This window comes from Capsella rubella, unplaced genomic scaffold, assembly GCF_000375325.1.
Source record: "Capsella rubella cultivar Monte Gargano unplaced genomic scaffold, Caprub1_0 scaffold_1, whole genome shotgun sequence".
Lineage (NCBI taxonomy): Eukaryota > Viridiplantae > Streptophyta > Magnoliopsida > Brassicales > Brassicaceae > Capsella > Capsella rubella.
The window spans coordinates 7,931,042-7,951,403 of record NW_006238923.1 but is presented as its reverse complement, the minus strand read 5'-3'; the positions used below and the strand labels follow the sequence as shown (position 1 = coordinate 7,951,403).

The 20,362-nt window shown below is 37.3% G+C and overlaps 6 protein-coding genes across 7 annotated transcripts; 4 read left to right on the top strand and 2 right to left on the bottom strand.

Annotated features, from left to right (window-relative positions):
* The first annotated feature begins 1,174 nt into the window (after positions 1 to 1,174).
* LOC17897381 (protein NRT1/ PTR FAMILY 5.16) lies at positions 1,175 to 3,511 on the top strand. The gene is made up of 4 exons (XM_006306163.2): positions 1,175 to 1,305; positions 1,400 to 1,617; positions 1,704 to 2,239; positions 2,320 to 3,511. Exons 1-4 carry the CDS (start codon positions 1,182 to 1,184, stop codon positions 3,122 to 3,124), a joined length of 1,683 nt encoding a protein of 560 aa, XP_006306225.1. The 5' UTR covers positions 1,175 to 1,181; the 3' UTR covers positions 3,125 to 3,511.
* On the bottom strand, positions 3,300 to 5,820 carry LOC17900218 (protein NRT1/ PTR FAMILY 5.10). Its single transcript, XM_006307079.2, has 4 exons — positions 5,576 to 5,820; positions 5,253 to 5,470; positions 4,430 to 4,962; positions 3,300 to 4,327 (listed from the first exon to the last, which is right to left on the bottom strand). Exons 1-4 carry the CDS (start codon positions 5,709 to 5,711, stop codon positions 3,529 to 3,531), a joined length of 1,686 nt encoding a protein of 561 aa, XP_006307141.1. The 5' UTR covers positions 5,712 to 5,820; the 3' UTR covers positions 3,300 to 3,528.
* Positions 5,821 to 8,657: 2,837 nt separating this feature from the next.
* Positions 8,658 to 11,373, top strand: LOC17898873 (patellin-2). Its single transcript, XM_006306850.2, has 4 exons — positions 8,658 to 10,343; positions 10,425 to 10,552; positions 10,662 to 10,797; positions 11,014 to 11,373. Exons 1-4 carry the CDS (start codon positions 8,769 to 8,771, stop codon positions 11,257 to 11,259), a joined length of 2,085 nt encoding a protein of 694 aa, XP_006306912.1. The 5' UTR covers positions 8,658 to 8,768; the 3' UTR covers positions 11,260 to 11,373.
* Positions 11,374 to 12,825: 1,452 nt separating this feature from the next.
* Positions 12,826 to 14,181, top strand: LOC17896959 (MICOS complex subunit Mic10). Its single transcript, XM_006304268.2, has 3 exons — positions 12,826 to 13,032; positions 13,265 to 13,419; positions 13,901 to 14,181. Exons 1-3 carry the CDS (start codon positions 12,912 to 12,914, stop codon positions 13,913 to 13,915), a joined length of 291 nt encoding a protein of 96 aa, XP_006304330.1. The 5' UTR covers positions 12,826 to 12,911; the 3' UTR covers positions 13,916 to 14,181.
* Positions 14,182 to 14,541: 360 nt separating this feature from the next.
* Positions 14,542 to 16,527, top strand: LOC17898656 (E3 ubiquitin-protein ligase RNF170). Of its 2 annotated transcripts, none has more exons than XM_006304444.2 (5): positions 14,542 to 14,678; positions 15,155 to 15,354; positions 15,793 to 15,894; positions 16,033 to 16,084; positions 16,189 to 16,481. In XM_006304444.2, the coding sequence occupies exons 1-5, from the start codon at positions 14,588 to 14,590 to the stop codon at positions 16,299 to 16,301; spliced, it is 558 nt and encodes a 185-aa protein (XP_006304506.1). In that variant the 5' UTR covers positions 14,542 to 14,587; the 3' UTR covers positions 16,302 to 16,481. The 2 variants fall into 2 exon arrangements, with proteins under 2 accessions (XP_006304506.1, XP_023633139.1); XM_023777371.1 differs by having other exon boundaries at positions 14,592 to 14,742; positions 15,152 to 15,354; positions 16,189 to 16,527.
* On the bottom strand, positions 16,430 to 18,107 carry LOC17900668 (E3 ubiquitin-protein ligase ATL15). Its single transcript, XM_006303787.2, has one exon. The coding sequence runs from the start codon at positions 17,724 to 17,726 to the stop codon at positions 16,578 to 16,580; it is 1,149 nt and encodes a 382-aa protein (XP_006303849.1). The 5' UTR covers positions 17,727 to 18,107; the 3' UTR covers positions 16,430 to 16,577.
* Positions 18,108 to 20,362: the final 2,255 nt, after the last annotated feature.

Genomic DNA, 20,362 nt, shown 5'->3' with positions numbered 1-20,362 from the left:
ATCACAACAAATTAATGCATTGTAAGCTTCCGACATCCTAATTCATAATGCAAGTAAACTTCTTAAATTCAAAAGTATCACAACAAAACTTTTGCATATTCTCTGAAGCTTTTGTAGTAACTAGTAACAGTTTGCTTTTCTTTAATACGAGAAAAAATCACATTCAACTTTGTTCTTGAGACACTAAAAAATCAGAGGAGATTAAACTAACAAACACTGATGTTATAGAATCTGTTGTTTCTTTTTTCATTGATCTACGTACCAAAAAAAAAAAGCTTTTAAACGAAAAGAGCCAAACCCGACGCAACTTTTAACCAATCAGGATTTTCGTCGCACATCGAATACTGGTCGGGACATAAACAGTAGATATGTTGTCGTGCACGTGGTTAATTGTTTATCTTAAAAGGCTAGAAAGAACGTGACACAGCTGAACAAGGAGACAAATTTATTGAAACATTGATTGCTCACTGAACGGCTTACAATCATTTCATAATAAAACACCTTTGAACAAGGAAAAAATATATTTAAGTTGGACTCTTCGCAACACCTTAATATCAAATGATAAATTTCAACTTTTTTTTTTCTTTTCATGACAATGTTTAGGGAACCAATGTTTATACATGTGAATATGTGATGATAACTTTTTTTTTTTTATATACAGATACTTAAACGATCTAACGTTTCCACTATTTTACTTACTCGATTCATAATACTTTCTTGATTTATAACAAAAGTTCCATTTACCTATAGTGACCATTAATTTAACCCCAAAAAAAAACCCAAGTCTAAACCATTGACGGAGTGCTTAATTTTAAATGGGATTAATCAAAAAACCAAAAGAGAAGAAAAGTAGTAAAATAAAATTTAGCTTTGTGTATGGATCTTGATTTCCATTTAAAGTCATTATCCAATAACCACTAACAGTTGACTTTTTCTACTGATATAAAACAAATGACGAAACAGGTGATAATGTCGCAAAACCGCATGTGAAATCATAATTAAACATAGGTTATTAGTTAATGAAGTGCTTGAAACACTCGTTCATTAAAAAGGCCATATTATAAATAAACGTAAAAAGAAAAAAGAAGCTCATAATAAAATTATGGTGTGGTTATATTATCTATGCATAGCTTTTATAAGTTTAAAATACAGAGGAAGATTTATCTAAGGCACGACGAGAAATGGGGATACGAGAGGAAGAAGCTGCACTTATTGAAGATTCTGTAAGCGACTCTGTTGACCACCGTGGACTTCCCGCCGGCAAGTCTTCCACCGGCGGATGGAGATCTGCTTGGTACATTATAGGTGAAAAACATTTTTGTGTTCTTTTTTTTTTTTTTTTTGTAATTCAAGCTCTTAATAAATCCTACGTATTCTTTTTGGTTTGTAAATCGTTCAGGTGTGGAAGTTGGAGAGAGATTTGCTTACTTTGGGATTGGTTCCAACTTAATAACCTACCTCACCGGACCTCTCGGACAATCTACGGCGATCGCCGCCGTGAACGTGAACACATGGTCAGGAACCGCCTCGATGCTTCCTGTTTTAGGAGCTTTCATCGCAGACGCTTATCTCGGTCGTTACCGTACCATTGTTGTCGCTTCCCTCATCTACATACTCGTAACGTTCTCCCCTGAACACTTCTTTTTTCTTATAAGCAAACTTTAGGAAAGTTTTACTGAGGTTTGAGAGGGTTGTTATTACAGGGACTAGGATTATTGACCTTATCGGCTGTATTAATCATGATGGGATTATCAGAGCAACTTAACGATGTTTCTGCTAAACCATCTTTTTGGGTGAATATACTTTTCTTTTGTTCTCTGTATTTGGTGGCGATCGGACAAGGAGGACATAAGCCGTGTGTTCAGGCTTTTGGTGCGGACCAGTTTGATGTGCGAGATCGAAAGGAGAGAATAAGTAGAGGATCGTTTTTCAATTGGTGGTTCTTGAGTTTATCCGCAGGAATAACTTTGTCGATTATTGTGGTGGTTTACGTTCAAGACAATATTAATTGGGCGCTTGGGTTTGGGATCCCTTGTTTGTTCATGGTTATGGCTCTTGCTCTCTTCTTGATCGGGAGAAAGACTTATAGATACCCGAGGGGAGACCGCGAGGAGAAGAAGAACACTTTTGCGAGAATCGGTAGAGTTTTCGTGGTGGCATTCAAGAACCGGAGACTGAAATCAGCACATTCAGGTCTATTGGAAGATGGTTCTTCAGAGCAATGTAATGGACGACTAGAGTAAGTGGCATAAATCCCAAAACTTTGAGTTTTGGTTTAGTCGTTTTAATTGAGTGTAAAATTATTTTATTTTGATTAAGGTTCTTAGCAAAAGCGTCGCTATCAGAAGGAGGTGTCGAGCCTTGTGATGCTAGGGACGTGGAAGATGCGATGGCTTTGGTAAGGCTTATTCCGATATGGATTACATCGGTGGTGAGCACGATCCCTTACGCCCAATATGCTACTTTCTTCACAAAGCAAGGTGTTACCGTGGACAGAAAAATATTGCCGGGTTTGGAAATCCCTCCTGCTTCTTTTCAGGCGCTTATCGGATTATCGATTTTCATCTCAGTTCCGACTTATGAGCGTGTTTTCCTTCCGTTAGCTAGACTGATCACAAAAAAGCCTTTTGGGATCACAATGCTACAGAGAATAGGGGCCGGAATGGTGCTCTCTAGCTTAAATATGGTGGTAGCAGCGTTGGTAGAAATGAAACGGCTTGAGATAGCTAAAGAACATGGGCTTCTAGATAGACCAGACGCAACCATTCCAATGTCAATATGGTGGTTCGTTCCTCAGTATTTACTACTCGGGATGATTGATGTATTCTCACTAGTGGGTACTCAAGAATTCTTCTACGACCAAGTCCCAACAGAGTTAAGGAGTATTGGTCTCGCCCTTTCTTTGAGTGCGATGGGTCTTGCAAGCTTCTTGAGTGGTTTTCTCATCACTGTGATTGATTGGGCTACCGGAAAAGATGGCGGCAATAGCTGGTTCAACACTAACCTGAACCGAGCCCATGTCGATTACTTTTATTGGTTGCTCGCCGCTTTCACGGCCATTGGATTCTTTGCATTTTTGTTCTTCTCCAGGCTGTATGTCTACCGCCGGGTAGATCAAGTCTAAGAGTATAAAATGCAAGATGTTATCTACACTTTCATATTATATAATTGGTTGTTCATAACGTGTTTAGAATTATAACTATTTCTTTATTCTACACGATATACGCAGTTTTAATTTATTAAGCTGAAAACTTTGAAAGTAGGCTAGGAGCACAGCTGGATAAGTTATACTTATGATAAAAGATAAGACTGTACCATACATTATCAAATAAAACTATACATTTGCATACGCGTAATACAAGCTATACGAGTAAATCAATATCTATTGAATCATAAGGATCCCTAAGCAACCTATATTGACTAATCTGCTCATCAGCTAGTGATATGATAAGTATTTATTGGTATGCAGAAAGTATATTTAAAAATTACAGAGAGAGAGAGAAGGAAAGAGTACCAATACACTTCATTTTAAAGGGTGTTGAGTCTCTTAGATACGTAGGACTTTGCAAAATACATGTAGGAGGCTAAGCCAATGAAGCTGAGACAAGCGAGTAGCCAGTAAAAGTAATCCAGATGAGCCTGGTTCAGGTTGTTTGCAAACCAACTCACTTGACCAGATTGGCTCGTCACTTTCTCAATAATTGATATCAAGAAACTGCTGAGAAAGCTACCAATACCAAATATGCTCAAGTATAGAGCCAAACCCACACTCCTCAGCTCGGTAGGGACTTGGTCGTAGAAGAACTCTTGAAGACCCACAATAGCAAAAACATCTGAGATACCAAAGAGAACATACTGAGGAACTAGCCACCACACTCGCATTGGAACAGTAGCGTCTGGGGAGTCAATGAGCCCATAATCCGCAGCAGTTTTAAGCCTTTTCATCTCCACTAGAGCGGCTATTACCATAGCAAGGAAAGAGAGGAATAAGCCAGTGCCTATTCTCTGAAGCATAGTGATTCCACCTGGTTTATGCGTAATTGATCTTGCAACTGGGATGAGTACGCGATCGTAGATGGGGATGAAGATGACTATTGAGAGGCTGATGAAGGACTGGAGGGTAGCTGGAGAAATCTTGTAACTCGGTGTGATTGATCTCTCCATTGTGGCTCCTTGTTTGGTGAAAAAAGTTGGAGACTGCGCAAACACAACAGCATAAACCAAGCAAGTAAACCATATCGGAGCTAACCTAAGCACTGATTTTGCTTCTTCAAGTTCATCTATACTACAAGAACCATTATTTGCGACCAGAGCTTTGTTGAGAAAACTGCAGTTGTGACAAGCACGAAGATGTTTACCATAAGTCCTTTTTGTTTTGTAAACAACTATGCATAACAATGAAATCAAAGGATACAGAAAGCTGTCTTACCTAAATTGTTGTGAGCTTTTGTCAGACACAAGACCAATTCTCTCCTCTGCATCAGCTACAGCTGAAGCTGATACACCCCAGTTCTTCACAGCGGCTACATAAACATTCCAAATCCGTGCAAAAGGGCTTTGATCTTCCCTTCGAATGCTGAACCGATAAGTGCTGGTTCCGAGCAATAAAATAATCAAAGCAACTACCATAGCAATGCATGGAATACCAAAGCCTAAGGCCCAACTGAGATTGTCCTGAACGTAATTCAAGACCCATAGTGTTACTAACGTCCCAAAGCACATGCCAAAATACCACCAATTAAAGAAAGAAGCCTTTTCTTTGCACTCTTCAGGATCCTTTTCATCAAACTGATCCGCTCCAAAAGCCTGAACACATGGCTTGTGACCGCCTTGGGCTAGCGCCACTAGATACAGGGCACTAAAGAATGTGATCACTTGAAATCGACGAGAGCAAGAAGCGAGTAGATTAGAAACATTGCAGTCTGAAGGTATCATTGCAGATAAAGTCAGTAAACCAAGCCCCTGTTGATCAATCAAATCACTATACAACTTCAGAATCGTCTCTAGAATTCATTATAAGAAGCCAACGCGTTACAAACTTACAACTTATAAATTCTTTACCAATGCATTCCACATTCTGAATCTTTTCTTTAAGAATCAAGATCGAAAAGGATATATTGATGTATTGACTCATGCATAGCAATTCATTTCTAATTCTGAACTATACAGAGGTCAGAGAAGAAGAGAAACTCTTAACCAGAATCGAATTGGTGAAGAAGAGTCAAGATACTAAGAGAGAGAGAGCTTCGTACCAGTATATAGAGAGCAGAGGCGGCGAGGATTGTACGGAAACGGCCTAGAAACGAGTCAGCGACAAAAGCACCAAGGAGAGGAAGCAGTGACGCCGTTCCAGACCAAGCATTCACGTTAGCCGCAGCAGCCGCCGTCGATTGCCCAAGTGGCCCAGTCAGATACGTTATCAAATTCGACGATATCCCGTAGTAAGCGAAACGCTCAGCAACCTCCACACCTACCATCGGAGATAAAAACAAAACCATAAATCAGAAGTTCCGGCGAAGTCTAAAGGACAACACTCTTAGAGTCAGTAATTGGCGGGAAAAATAACGGAAATTACCGATGATAAATCCGGCGGATCTCCAGCCACCGGAGGCAGATCTGACGGCGGGTTTACTTCTGTAGTCAACGGATCCGTTGACGGTAACATTGAGAAATGGAGTTCCAGCTTCATCATCAGCGCCGGAGATCGGCATTTTTGGTTAATCGGATTCTCCAGTTGACGAAGAAGTTCTTAAAATATCTTTGTATCAATCAACCATTTTTTTTTGTTTTTTTATTTATTTTCTTATCTTTAACGCAAAAAATATGGTTGGTGTAAGGAAGTGTGCTACTCGCATCAGTGTGAATAATTTATCGATTTTTTTTGGGTCAAATGATCATTCATCAATTTAATTTTAAAACCTCATCGATATATATAGGTTGCTGTGTATTAAACATTTTTTTAAAAAAAAATATCTTTGCTTTTTTTTTACCATTTTGATTGATATATGTCCAGAACAATTTGTGTTATTTGCTACAAAGATGTTTAATATATTAATGAGAGGTCTCATCTTTCTTTGGATTTACAAGAGGTTAACCATGATAAGAGAGTTTGGAGATTAAAGAAAGAAAGGAGAAACGAGCAAGCAATTAAAAGCAAACATAGAGACTTGTTATACAAAATTAAAAAATTAAAAAATCAACGCAATGGTTGATAATCATTGCTTAAATCGTACCTGGCCATCAATCATTTGTTAAGAAAATTTATAGAAGACATATTAATTATATAACTAACAATTCTTTATAGGAGAATCAAAAGAAATCAAATCAAATTATAAAAAGACATAGTATTAAAATCGATAAATCCAATATTTTTTGTTAGTGGAAGAAAGATATATAATAAGACGGCACCACCAGCAATGACAAACCAACCAACCAACCAAACACAGCTCGGCCTTCCTTTTGCTTTTGACAATTTCAAAGCTACCTGAAAGAATATAAATTAACAGATGATAATTTCTTGGATCCCATGAGGTTACACTACCTAACTTTCTTAATTTAATCGTTCCTTCTGTTCTGTATCCATTCATATACATTTTCAAGCAGTGCATTCAAATACTTTTTTTTAGCTTCAAAAGAGATGAGAGAGTGTTTAAAAGAACAAAAACATATTCGTCCAAATCTGTTTCCACTAGTTCACGAAGAATCGATTTATGCATGCACAATGAGTTGGTACATGCATATCGAAACAAAACAAAAGATAGACAAAGGAATGAAGAGGAGTTGAACATAGTTACACAATTTTAGTTGGTGGATTATAAGTTGACTTGCAACATAATATTCATTTTTAAGATCATATTCATTTAGTTAATAACTTATGAAATGTTTTGATAATTATATAATGGCCCATATGAGGAGTTGTAACGATGAGGTGTGTGGTGTAGGCACCTACATGAATCAGGTTGCTTATTAAAATTCTAAATAGTTTTAAATAGTTTTAGACTATAATCCTAAATAGTTCTTTGTGACAGCTCCAATCTTAAGGAAGTTCCCTGTTAATATCAAATTTTTAATCAATATTAAATCTATAAAGTTTTAAATAACATTTTTATCTTTTTTGAGATTACAACGCACCAAATATGGGTCCAAAGTTATACAATATTAATACGAAATCATTAGATACTTTCTTTACGTGCGAAGCAGTCTGTATATATGTTTATATATGTGTCATCCTCTCATTTCATATGGTTTTTAACTTTATAATCATAAAATGAATATTAATTAATTAGCAAGAAAAAAGAAAGACTATAATCATGGGATGATATGCTCCATATATATACTCGTACTTGTCATCATCTCATTATAATTAAGAGGATGTCCTAATTAGTCGTTGCCATGTAATCCTGTGACCTGTGTAATTGGATTTTGATCAAATATAATGATTTCATTTTCATGATTTGATTTAGGACTGTATACAAGTTGCCCAACTTGTGAACAACATTCTACTACTTTTACTAGCAACTGATATACATGAACAATTTGAATAAACGAGTAAAAGGTTGGAAATCAGGTCTGGTCACCCCTGAATAGGTGGATCCATTTCACTAGTTATAAAGAGTAAAATAAAAATTCTTGCATGGATGAATATATATATATATATGCATGCATGGATATATATTTCAATTTAAACTCTTACAAACTAAGTTTCGCGTTCTTGATTTTTATTCTTAGGCTGGTTAACATATTCACACGACAACGAGTTAAAAATGTCATGTATTATCCTAAGAGTTATTGGGAAAACGACATTTTGTTTTGTTTTTTTATTATAAAAATCTCTAAAACATACATGTCAAATGACAACATAGTTGAGTAAGAATATTCTAGTGATACAATTTATACATTTTTATTGGAAAAAAAAGAAAGCAAAGAAAAACTATATTGTTGGAACAATTCAAAACTCTAGTTTTGTTTAATCCAAACGTAAACCTAGGTTATATTATATAGGACAACATGGTGTCATGATTTGAAGAAGAAATAAAACAAACCCCACTTAAGATAATTTATTGAAAAGCAAGAGTAGCTTTTCAAACACATATATATTCCCATCTCAAAAATATTCCACTTTTTCCCCTCAACCAAACAAATATAGATGGTACTTTGTTTTCCTTTGATCTCGAACTTGTCTTCATGTAATACGAAATTAAAACATAAATAAAACTCTCATGATGATATTAATATGCAGCCTAGCAAGGTTTTTGTCTTTTGAAGTCGTGCGATTCAAGTTTTGTAAGAAAATGGTAGAACACATTCAAGAGGTAGAAAAATAAATCATGAATGCGAATAAATCAAACCGATATATTCTTCTATAAACAAGAAAATATTGTGTAACGAATCTAAAATCCTAAAATGGAATATGATCAACTAAAATATTTCAAACAAAAAACAAAAACAAAAGTTGTTAATTTATTTAGTTAAATGTTTAAAAATGGGGAATAGAGAAGCAAAAAAAAAGACGGCCGTTTGGGAGAAAGAAGAGATTGGGACCCTACTAAGAAAAGTATCTTCGAAATTAGCTGTCGAACAGCTCCGACCAGACTGTTCTCTTTTGCTCTTCTCACACCACCACAACAACAACAACACATAACATAACCATCTCTTCTTCTTCAGCTTCCTCTCTCTCTTTTTTTATAAGACCTCTCCCTCTCTTCTACCTCTCTCTCAATTCCATCTCTCTCTCTCTCTTTCTAATTCTTGTTTTGAATCAAGTCATCATGGCTCAAGAAGAGATACAGAAACCTGCTGCTTCGATTCCGGTTAAGGATGATACTCCTGCGCCTGTTAAGGAGGTTGAGGTACCCGTTACTGCTGAGAAAGCTGTGGCTGCGCCTTCTGAGGACGAGGTGAAGCTGGCTGTGTCGGAAGATGTGGCCGTGAAGGAGGAGGAAGTTGCGACGGGGAAAGAGATCTTGCAATCCGAGTCGTTTAAGGAGGAAGGCTATTTGGCTTCTGAATTGGCTGAATCTGAGAAGAATGCTTTGGCTGAGTTGAAGGAGTTGGTTAGGGAGGCTTTGAACAAGCATGAATTCACCGCGCCGCCTCAAGCTGAGGAGAAGAAAACAGAGGAAACAGAGGAAAAGAATGAAGAAGTGAAAACAGAGGAAAAATCTGTTGAGGCTGAAACCAAAACAGAGGACAAATCTGCTGCTCCGGTAGAGACCAAGAAGGAAGAGACAGCTCCGATCGTCGCAGAAACGAAGAAAGAGGAGACATCCGTTGCTCCTGCTCCGGTCGCCGCAGAGACCAAGAAGGAAGAGAAATCTGTCGCTCCTGCTCCGGTTGTTGCAGAGACAAAGAAGGAAGAGATATCAGCCGTTCCTACTCCGGTTGAGACCAAACCTGATGCCCCAGTCACCACAGAGACCAAGGAGGAAGAGAAAGTCATCCCAGTAGACACCACACCGGCTGCTCCGGTCACCACAGAGACCAAGGAGGTAGAGAAGGTCATCCCGGTTGAAACCACACCGGCTGCTCCGGTCACTACAGAGACCACGGAGGAAGAGAAAGTCGCTCCAGTAGAGACCAAACCTGCTACTCCGGTCGTCGAGGAAACCAAGAAAGAAGAGAAAGCAACCACCTCTGCTCCGGTCAGGGCCGTCTCAAAATTTATTAAAGATATATTTGTCTCCGTCACCTCTACCGAGAAAAAGAAGGAAGAAGAGAAACCAGCAGTTGTAACGATCGAGAAGGCTTTCGCCGCTGATCAAGAAGAAGGAACCAAAACCGTGGAAGCAACCGAAGAGTCGATCGTTTCAATCACTCTTCCAGAGACAGCTGCCTACGTAGAGCCGGAGCAAGTCTCAATCTGGGGAATTCCACTTCTTGAGGACGAGAGATCCGACGTGATCCTCCTCAAGTTCCTCCGAGCACGTGACTTCAAGGTCAAAGAAGCCTTCACCATGCTGAAGAACACCGTCCAGTGGCGCAAAGAGAACAACATCGACGACCTTGTCTCAGAAGACCTCGAAGGAAGCGAGTTCGAGAAGTTGGTGTTCACTCACGGTGTTGACAAACAAGGACATGTCGTGATCTACAGCTCGTACGGGGAGTTTCAGAACAAGGAGATTTTCTCAGACAAAGAGAAGCTTAGCAAGTTCCTCAAATGGAGAATTCAGTTCCAAGAGAAGTGTGTGAGGTCTCTTGACTTCAGCCCTGAGGCTAAGTCATCGTTTGTGTTCGTCAGTGACTTCAGAAACGCTCCTGGACTCGGTAAGAGAACATTATGGCAGTTCATTAGACGTGCCGTTAAGCAATTCGAAGACAACTATCCAGAGTTTGTTGCCAGAGAGGTACAAAGAATAATTAAGATTGCAAATTATAAGCATTTAAACTTCAATCGTTTTATACTAATTGTGTGGTTTATCTTTTAGCTGTTCATTAATGTCCCATGGTGGTATATTCCTTACTACAAAACATTCGGAACTATCATCACATCGCCAAGGACAAGGAGCAAGATGGTCCTCTCTGGTCCATCCAAATCCGCGGAGACCATTTTCAAGTAATTATGGTTTATCGAAACTGTGTACTATATGATGCGTAATATTACGTTTCATTGTTTCTATTCATGCATACAGAATCTTATATCCTCTGTTTTTGGATGAAAACAGATACGTCGCTCCTGAAGTAGTTCCCGTCATGTATGGTGGACTGAGCAAAGATAGCCCATTCACCGTCGAAGATGGAGTCACCGAGGCCGTCGTTAAACCCACATCTAAATATACCATTGATTTGCCTGCTACCGAGGTATACATTTATTTTTTTCTCTTTTTTTGCATGTGTGTTATAATTCAATTTTACATCGAATGTCAAAAAAGTGGGATATTTTTGCATGTATCATAAACGCTTAAACTAACGTTTGAAACAATTGAAATATATTAATTTCTGTTTGATTACATTGGTATAATCTTGCTAGAGAGAAATAAAATGATGCTTAATTATGTGGATTGTTTTGTTACGTAGGGTTCCACACTGTCATGGGAGCTTAGGGTTTTGGGTGCGGACGTGAGCTATGGAGCTCAATTTGAGCCAAGCAACGAGGCAAGCTACACCGTGATCGTCACAAAGAACAGGAAGATCGGTTTAACTGATGAACCTGTGATTACTGATTCTTTCAAGGCAAGTGAACCCGGAAAGGTCGTGATCACGATTGACAACCAGACCTCTAAGAAGAAGAAAGTGCTCTACAGGTCCAAAACCCAAGCATAAGATTATGTCTCCCACCGATCCTTGAATGAACAAATACAAAATGGTTGGGAATTTTAATTAATTTAATTTAGTACGTTTATTTATTTATGTATTTTTTGAAACCTCAAAAGGGGATTTGTGTTTTGTCTATGGTTTTGATTTGTTTTGGTGATGGGTTTTTTTTTATGTCGTTGATGATTCTTATATATACAAGTGTTTGTGTGCGAAAATGTGATTACCAAAAAAAATATTTGCTACGTTACTTGACTATTTGTGTAAATTTGAATTTCTATTTGTCTTTATTTTTCTAGTTCAAGAATCGATTCCAAATTAGATGATTACGCAAATTAAGTGCTCCCGATCAGATAATTCTCAAACCCTATCTTCGTCCACGTTAGATTAGTATCTTTTTTTGTTTTTCTGTTTATGTCAAGTCTTGTTCTTCCGTATCCATCCCATGTTCCTTTCGGACCGTTCCTTGCTCTTTTAGCCAGTTAATTAGTAGCGGTTATAACATTTTAACATGATATTTTACACAAAATCAAGTACAAAAATCTCACACTTTTTATTCCACCACTTCAAACTCTTTTTTTATGCCGGACCAGTGTTCTTTGTTATATCGTAGATGTATTGGTTTTGAAGTTATCAAAATCGAGTCTGCGTCATTGACGACATCAAAAGGAAAAAAGTTTCTGCAACATGACCACCATTTTGACCCACCGCTCGGATCTCCAATGATTTTATTGTTCCTCTCAAATATATAAAATAAATCTCAACAGTGTCCGCACAAGATTTAAGGTTAAAGGTGGCTAGCTTTTTTTCTATTTCTTTTGGAGTCACGGGCTCCATAATCAATCTATGTTAGTAACTTGGTATGACATAAGATATGATATATCTAGTGGAAATGAAAACGTTGATTCCTTTAGGTAATTATTAACAACTGTATGTTTTAGGTATTCAGCTTCCGATAAGAAAGACATGACTACTGTGGTTAGTCTCACACTTGGCCACAAAAGGCCAAATAATTAAACGAAACCGTTTGAAAAATATTAAGATCTTTATGTCGAAAGCTGACCCAACAAACACACAGTATCCAAAGAAACAAAAGCCTGCCTAAAGTTACAGAAGGACTTGTAATTATCACATGTATACAATTCGGGTGTATAGGAAACATTAAGAACTGAGAGTGTGACCATCATAATAGCTAGTGCATAGGTAGGGGACATGCACCAAATGGACCAACACAACGACAACAAAACGACCATTACTATAACCATGAGATAAAAATGCCATACATTGATTCTTTTTTTCTTTCTCCAACTCTCAAGCTAATAACATGTGAATTATTTATTCGAGATAGCTTTGAATTTATCTTACCAATATACTCAAACTAGAAGAATTAGTCTAATTTTTTTTTTTTTTTTTAATTTATTCAGTATCCGAATTATTTTTTCTTTTTTCATTCTAAAATACATTTTGGATATCACTTGCGTAAAAAGGCATAAGTATCTAGGCCCAATATAGTACATACATTGGCCCATTAATCGGTCCAGGATTCTTCGCTTGCACCCACAAACAAACCCTTTCAGATCGAAAGAAACGAATTGTGGAAGAAGAACGAAGGAAAATTCCGGAGAATCAAATCGGGAAAGTAGAAGAACCGAGTCGGAGAAATGGAAACGAAGAGTAACAACACCGATGTCAACGCCAAATGGGACGCATGTCTCGATCTCACTGCTCGTCGCTTCGTCTACTCTTCCCTCGGCGGCGCTTTCGCCGGTCTTCTCTTCTTCAGTTCGGTGTTTTTCATTTTTTTCCTCCGCTCTCATTCATATGATTCGATTACTTTCACAGAATTTTTTGGTTACTTAGTTTGGGTGACTGATTAGGTTCTGTGGTAGATAAAATCGAATTTTCACGATCAATAGGGTTCTGTTGTTTCCGATTCAGATAGTTTTTGATTTTGGTCTATGATTCATTTAGGACTCTGTTTTGATGATTGAATTTGTTTGTGTTGTACTCTTAGGGAGTCCGGTTACAAGGTGGGCTTCGATTGCGTTTGGTGCCGGAATTGGTATTGGCTCTGCATACACAGATTGTTCTCGTGTTTTTGATGCATCGTCTTCAACATCAGCCACTTTATTAGCTCCCAAGACTTCTACAGAGACTCCTGTATCTCAGGTTAGTTTGAATCGTTATAATAGGAATCCAAGTAGTTAGTTTCGTTTGATGATTTTGTTCTTCACATTTGAGACAAACATTGGGAAAGTTAGAAATGATGGTGAAGTAGGATGATTTCATATTAGCTTGAAGATATATGTTTTGAGAATCATATGGTGAGACAAAGTGCAGCTTTAGTCTTTAGCTTAAATGGTTTCACATTCCACTGTTGATCTTACAAGCCTAAACAAAATGCCGCGACTAGACTACATTTTGGAAATTAATGATTAGGAGAAGATAACCTTACTTCATCCCTATCATAGATACTAGGTTTTGTGAAAGGTGGAAACGGTATTGAATCTTTTGTCAATGTGTACCCATTTTGGAATAAGTATGTCATCAAGTAAAAGCATACAATTTGGTAGTCATTTTATAGTCTTCTAAATCCTTACAATGTAGAATCAATTAGTTGAGTGTTTGTTTTATCTTGTTGATTGATTAGGCAGCAGAAGAGTAAAGGCAATGAAGGAAGCTTGAAGGTAAAAACCCAAACATTGATAGGGTTTGATACAAGAGTTGTTACATTACGAAATGGTTGTTTGCAGGACAAGGCTTTTGAGATATATGCCATTGTTAAAAAGCTTTTACTTCTCAGTGAGTTTTGTACACTGATGTTATTGACCCACTCATTTTCTTTCGTCTTGGAAAAAAAAAATTATGTTACTTCTCTAAAGAAAGAAACGCAGAGCAATAATAATTCCTCCGGTTTGATTTGTTGCCTCAGCTGTTCATTGGTTCAGTCTTCTTGCAATAGATTGAGACACATATCAGTTGATAATTTTGTGGATTCGTTACATACAAATTGATATTCAACGATTAATTAAGGGATTTAAGAATCAAAGATACGTTTTATAAACGACAGATAGATAGAGTTTTTAACAATCAATCCAAGTTCTTGTGATTACACTATTACCAAAAAAAAAAGTTTGTAACTACACTTGCAATACGAGAAGGGTTTGAACGGCTCAGATAGAATCCCTCCATCCCGGGGATAAGCTTATCTATAGCCACGTGTCTCCGATTTTTATTTTCGAAATACTTAACTACTACGGAAAAAGTAAAAATTATAGAAATATAGAGCCGACGAAGAACAACGACGCGGCGACGAGAGAGTAATAGAAGAGGAGATATGAATGCGCCTCCGGAGAACGAAGTTTGTTCGATATGCCATGGCCACTTCATCGCTCCTTGTCAAGCTAATTGCTCCCATTGGTTCTGCGGTACGATCTTCTTATTTCTTTTGCTTTCGTTTCTCCTTCTCAGTTCTCTCGAATCGTTTTCGGAATCGGTTGTAGTTAATCCCATAATTCAAGTGTAGCGTCTCAATTCATCTCCTGCTGAATCTGCGTTAGTCTCTCTTGTGAGTGAGATCAGAGTTGTGACGATCTCAATTTCGCTTTTTCCCTGAAGCTGGTCGGTCGTTTGCTTTGAACTTGTAAATTCAAAGTTGTTTACCTGATAATTTCACTCTCTGTGTACTCTTTTTAACGACTTGATCATGTTAAGAATTGGTTTTTAGTTGAGAGAAAGCTCCAGGTCTCATTCTTCCGGCTTTGCTTAGGTTTACAGATTTTTTTTTTTGCGATGTTCTGACTTATTAAGATTTTGCATGTTCAAATAATCCAGTCTTCTTTAATTGTTGGTTATATGATTTCACTGCAGCTTATGAGATATTAACTCTATTCAATCATTGTAGGAAATTGCATTATGCTTGTTTGGAGGCATGGATCTACATTACGGCCATGCAAATGTCCCTTGTGTCGTCGTCCTATTAGTTTGTTAGTTCCTTCAGAGGAAACAGTGAGAGTTCGGGATGATGCTTCAGTTTCCGAGGTTCTTCACGATGTCGAGACTTACAACCGAGTCTTTGGTGGACAATCAAGTGGTCTAGTTCAGGTTTGCCTTGCGTCTTTTTTTCCAGTCTCTGGGATCAAAAGCAGATTATAACTGACCAGAGATAAGTTTGGGGACAAGTAGATTCGTTGTTGAGGGATATGTGTTCGTATAGAGCTGCTTTGTAATTTTGACCAGTAGAGGAAATTTTGCAAGTGAAGGCTTGACTCTATAGTGGGGTTCTTGTTTTATGTTGAGCTTATTCTCGTCCTTAACTTTTGGTAGCTTACTGCTTTTATCTCTCTTTTCATCTATGCTAGTAAAGTTTGAGTGGATGGTTTTGAGATTCTTCATCTTGTTATTGCTTTGTATTACATAACATTTCTTGTAGATCATAAGTTTGATGAAAAGTAAGTCTGGAGTTTTTTTTTTGTTGATCTGTAAGTCTGTCTGGAGCTTACTAGAGCCTTTTCTCACATAAAACTTCTATTAATATTGTAGAGGATGCAAGATCTTCCCTTCTTACTTCGAAGGTTGTTGCGAGAAATTATGGATCCACGAAGAACGCTTCCATTTGTCATCAGAGCTCGCATATATATTGCGGTTAGTTGAAGACATTCATTACTCTTGGACCCTGAATAAGTTTATCTCTTATAAGTAATTTTTCTGCTACAAGATTTTCACATCTGAGCTAAAGAATGCTTTGACTAAAGCAAGTTCGCCTAATTTGATTTGATGTAGTTGATACTCAGTGCGATTTACATAATCAGCCCAATTGATATCATTCCAGAAGGTGATTCCTCATTTCATCCCTTGACTATCTATATTTATACAATGCACTCTTCTCTTCTGTCAAATAACTTTACTTACCAATACTTTGTATCGATTTCTTGTCAGGAGTCTTGGGGGTTATTGGTTTACTAGATGATTTACTGATAGCCCTGATTTGTTTCCTCCATGTCGCTGCTCTTTACCGATCTGTTCTCTATTTCCGTCATGGTGGTTCGTGAATCTCTTTGAACTTTTTATATCATGAATCATCACAGCTGAAGAACTAAGTGACTTGGTCCTTGTTTGGCCCTTGCCTTCTTTAATACATGGTTTTGACTGTTAGACTTAGGAAACTTGATTTGGATGATTAAACAAAGACGTTTCTTTCATTTCAGTAATAGATGTATTGAGTGAAGCAATTGAATTTCTCCAACACCAGAAGAAAACTAAAAGAAAATATGTACAGATTTTATTTTTCTCCATATTTCCGAGTAAACCCCATAGTATCAATTCGTCTAGACAGGGCTTGCATCACCGGACCGAAGGTAGGAACGTTCACCAACATTGTTCTTCCCGGTAAATAACCGATCCAACGGTGACCTTATTGCTAGAAGCAAACTGTTGGGTGCGCCAGCACGCTCCAGATAATTACCACCACCGTCCATAATCCCATCCGGGGACCGGATCGAACTGGTGTGGTAAGGAGGAGTAATAGAGAACGGTCTTCGGTCGAACCGTCCGTCTTGATCAAACCGTTCAAAGTAGAAATAGTTTCTTTCAGTCCCTAGGCTTCCGGTTCTGTAACCTCTAACCGAGCTCCTTGCTGGAGGTAAGGCCACGTGGTCTTTTGACTCATGGTTTCCTAGGCTGGAGTTCACGAGTTGATCGTGTATCTCTTGTGGTAACCTTAGCGTGAACCGGTCTAGATTCTCCTCTGGTCGCCCGGGAGAAATGGACGGGCTAAACAATCCAGCTAATTTCCAACCAGTAGACATGGACTTACGTGGCATGCTTTGGTTACCTGTCCAAGCCACTGAGTCAATCAACCGCTCGTCCGGAGAACCCAAAACCCTTCTCCGGCTATCATCAATCGGCGTTTTGGGAGAGCTCTGACCGGTTTCTCTTGCAAAACCGGGTATCTCGAAAGATACAGACTCACCCGGTACAGGAACGAGATTGGAGCGGCAGAGAGGACACGTGGTTTGAGAACGGAGCCAAGCATCAATGCAACCAGGATGAAAGACGTGGCAACACTGAGGAATCATACGCAACGTTTCGTCGTCCTCGAACTCGTTGAGGCAAACGGGACACTCCAACGCTTCTTTGCCGATCCTCAACGTCTTCACGGTGGAGTAACGAAACGTCGGAAATGTTTCTATGACAGACGCGTCGAGACCACGCGCCGTCGTCTGCCTCACGTTAAGCCAGTTTCCTGGATCACCACCGTCCATCCCTAAAGCTCTTTCGAGACACCTCCTCATGTAGACGGAGATACATCCGAGTGCGAAGAAAACACTAACGAGTACGATCATGACTATACCCATGGTTGGACTGAACTTTGTCCTTTCTTCATCGTTATCAAACTCGTTGCTTTGAACGGCACCGATGTGTAACAGTACTAGCATGAAGCAAGTGTAGAAGCTTAAACGTGACATGACCACCATCGATGGTTGCAAATGGTTCAACAATCTGACGGTGTCGAGGTGAGTAATTGTATGTACCTCCCGGTTTCATGAGGACCAAAGCTTTGCCGATGAACAGAGCTTTATAAAAACAAAAGCCTCGTCATGTTGTTCTTTTTGTCTTTTTTTCGCATTCGGAAGAAAACAAAAAAAAGGTGATGGTAAGATCATAGGAGATGATATTATAAGAACGTGTGATACATTAATTTAGGAGAAGGGACGGTTTGCTTTGCCTAATGACTACATGATGGTTGACTTTTCAGATCGTACAAAAGGCACTACTATTGAAAACTTTATATTATATGCGAACCAAGCAAGTCTGTTACGAAGATGTAATCCAAAAGTGATTGTTATGATGGTTTAAAATTATGTTCTTATGATGTGTAACTCGATTTATAATGATACAAATTGGAAAATTCAACCGGTTTTGGATAGAAGTGGTTAAATATATCATTCGCAAATTTAATATTCCAAGTCGGATCGAGAGTCTTTACAGTTAGATCCTCGATGTTTTAATATATATTGGCACTTTTTGTACTCAAATTAAAGATTCGTAGAACCAAAGCTCCAAATTTATATTATCGTAAAAATGTTAAAAATTAATACGAGATCATACTTATCTTTAAAGAGTCAACTTCGACGACAGGGACTATTATTATCAGTATTTAAAAAAAAGAGAGCTTGATGTGGTCTTACCATAGTAGGTCAACGCAATTACACAATGATAATGTCGTAAATTTGATTAAATCAATTAATCTCAGTTGGTGATAAGACTTGCATCATGCTCATCCCATGTTGTGATCACGTCGTTGTCCAACTAAACAAATTATTTGATTTTAGTATTTCTTTTTTCTTGTGGAATCGGTTTATATAATTATTCATATATCTGATCACTTTGGTGCGGATTAATTAGTGGAGATTTTTTATAACATTAGATGCGAAGACTTAATTTAAATGACGGCTACATATAAAATTGAAAATTTGTTTTGGATAATGTGAAGTGATTCAACTTTCCCTTTCATCAGGACGATTTTTAACTATAAAATAAGACCTAAAAATAAAATTTCGATCTTATTCAAAAAAACGAAACCACAAAAATTATTACAAAGTATTCATAAATGTTGTGGAATGCCAAAAAAAAAAAACTTAATATAGTGGGAAAACAGATAATAATAAGTCTGGCACACCACGTTTTGTTTTGTTCAGATACATATAGGACCAAGAAATAGTTAACACAAAAGGGGAAAAATTATGATGTTTGTAAATTTGTTTCGACGTTTGAACTAAATTTAAGCATATCTCGTAGAGTTTGTTTGCATGCAAATCCTTAGAAAGTTATCTGGATTATTCTCGTTTTTTGTCAGTATATAATAAGTATAAAACTTAGCCATTAAGAAGTTTCCTATTTTCAAGACCAATATATTGTTCGTGTACAATTTTTGGTATGTCATCTTACGGTATCACTTATATATTATAGTAATAATGTATTAAAAAGGAAATGAATTTTCGCTATAGATAAAAAATAATCTTAATAATAAATATTGGTATAGTGTTTTTGAAAACATCCTCATGCTAAAATTTCATAATGTCTATTTAAATTTAAAGAAAACGAAAGAATATCGTACACCATTCCGACAATTTGTAGTTAAGAATGTTTTTGTTTAATAATACAAAAAGGTCATCATACCAAAAAAAACCACTCATTTACGAGAAACAAATATTACAAATTATATACGAATTCAATATTTTTATAGTCTCTGCATAAGAGCATAAACATACCAAAAAAGCTAATTACCTACAAAGAAATATTTCAATTGGTTAGAAACGGACTCAAAATTTAATAGATTCCGTACAAACAAAAACGTCATCATGCGAAAAAACCAATCATCTACGGAAATCAATAATGTTAGACAGGAATGTAAATTAATAGCTTATGCATAAGCAATTATGTTAGTATGCTACATAAGCCAATCATATACGGAAAAAAATTAATAGGTTAGAAGTGGATTCAGAATTTAATATAGTTTTCGTACGTATACATAAAAGCACACAATCATGTAAAAATAGTCAAATATTCACAAAATATTTTTTAATAGGTTAGAAGTGGATTCAAAATTTAGTAGCTTCCACATCAAAGGACTCATGTATTCCAATCTCATTAGCTGATTGTTTAAAGAAACAATTTTTGCTACCAACAGGTAGCTAAGTTATACTGGCCATATATATTTAGACCATTTCAGTGTCTACAGTTAACGTATTTAGTTGGAGGAATGGTTGTTTCACTTGTTCTATATTTAGTTTGATCTGTCTGTTGCGTTGTCACTTGTGATACAAAAACTGATCTAAGTCGAAAAAATAACTAGTGTGTGAAACTAAACTATAATCCGATTTGACGTCTTTGGATATAAAAAGGCCAAATAGTTAAGAGTTTGTTTTTGTACAAATAAGCCCAATAATTTTATGCAGGCCTTCGTTACACTCCCTTAGTAATCAATCATGTGAATTAACCGGCGAATGAATTTTTAAGTCAAAAGAAAAATATGTGAAAGCAAATTTGAAGTTCTTGAGAAAGATAATTCCGACAACGGTTCAAATTTCTAGCCACATATAATCATATT

What these genes read in the sequence shown, in the direction of transcription:
- LOC17900218 (XM_006307079.2), bottom strand. Translation starts at nt 5,711, where the DNA reads ATGCCGATCTCCGGCGCTGATGATGAAGCTGGAACTCCATTTCTCAAT. An exon ending in ATCCGCCGGATTTATCATCG is followed by an intron (nt 5,471 to 5,575) that starts GTAATTTCCGTT and finishes CTCCGATGGTAG; the next exon opens with GTGTGGAGGTTGCTGAGCGT. An exon ending in AAAAGCTCACAACAATTTAG is followed by an intron (nt 4,328 to 4,429) that starts GTAAGACAGCTT and finishes TCACAACTGCAG; the next exon opens with TTTTCTCAACAAAGCTCTGG.
- LOC17900668 (XM_006303787.2), bottom strand. Translation starts at nt 17,726, where the DNA reads ATGGTGGTCATGTCACGTTTAAGCTTCTACACTTGCTTCATGCTAGTA.
- LOC17897381 (XM_006306163.2), top strand. Translation starts at nt 1,182, where the DNA reads ATGGGGATACGAGAGGAAGAAGCTGCACTTATTGAAGATTCTGTAAGC. An exon ending in CTTCCCTCATCTACATACTC is followed by an intron (nt 1,618 to 1,703) that starts GTAACGTTCTCC and finishes TTGTTATTACAG; the next exon opens with GGACTAGGATTATTGACCTT. An exon ending in CAATGTAATGGACGACTAGA is followed by an intron (nt 2,240 to 2,319) that starts GTAAGTGGCATA and finishes ATTTTGATTAAG; the next exon opens with GTTCTTAGCAAAAGCGTCGC.
- LOC17898656 (XM_023777371.1), top strand. Translation starts at nt 14,592, where the DNA reads ATGCGCCTCCGGAGAACGAAGTTTGTTCGATATGCCATGGCCACTTCA. An exon ending in AATCAAGTGGTCTAGTTCAG is followed by an intron (nt 15,355 to 15,792) that starts GTTTGCCTTGCG and finishes TTAATATTGTAG; the next exon opens with AGGATGCAAGATCTTCCCTT. An exon ending in AATTGATATCATTCCAGAAG is followed by an intron (nt 16,085 to 16,188) that starts GTGATTCCTCAT and finishes ATTTCTTGTCAG; the next exon opens with GAGTCTTGGGGGTTATTGGT.
- LOC17898873 (XM_006306850.2), top strand. Translation starts at nt 8,769, where the DNA reads ATGGCTCAAGAAGAGATACAGAAACCTGCTGCTTCGATTCCGGTTAAG. An exon ending in CAGAGTTTGTTGCCAGAGAG is followed by an intron (nt 10,344 to 10,424) that starts GTACAAAGAATA and finishes TTTATCTTTTAG; the next exon opens with CTGTTCATTAATGTCCCATG. An exon ending in TTGATTTGCCTGCTACCGAG is followed by an intron (nt 10,798 to 11,013) that starts GTATACATTTAT and finishes TTTGTTACGTAG; the next exon opens with GGTTCCACACTGTCATGGGA.
- LOC17896959 (XM_006304268.2), top strand. Translation starts at nt 12,912, where the DNA reads ATGGAAACGAAGAGTAACAACACCGATGTCAACGCCAAATGGGACGCA. An exon ending in CGCCGGTCTTCTCTTCTTCA is followed by an intron (nt 13,033 to 13,264) that starts GTTCGGTGTTTT and finishes TTGTACTCTTAG; the next exon opens with GGAGTCCGGTTACAAGGTGG.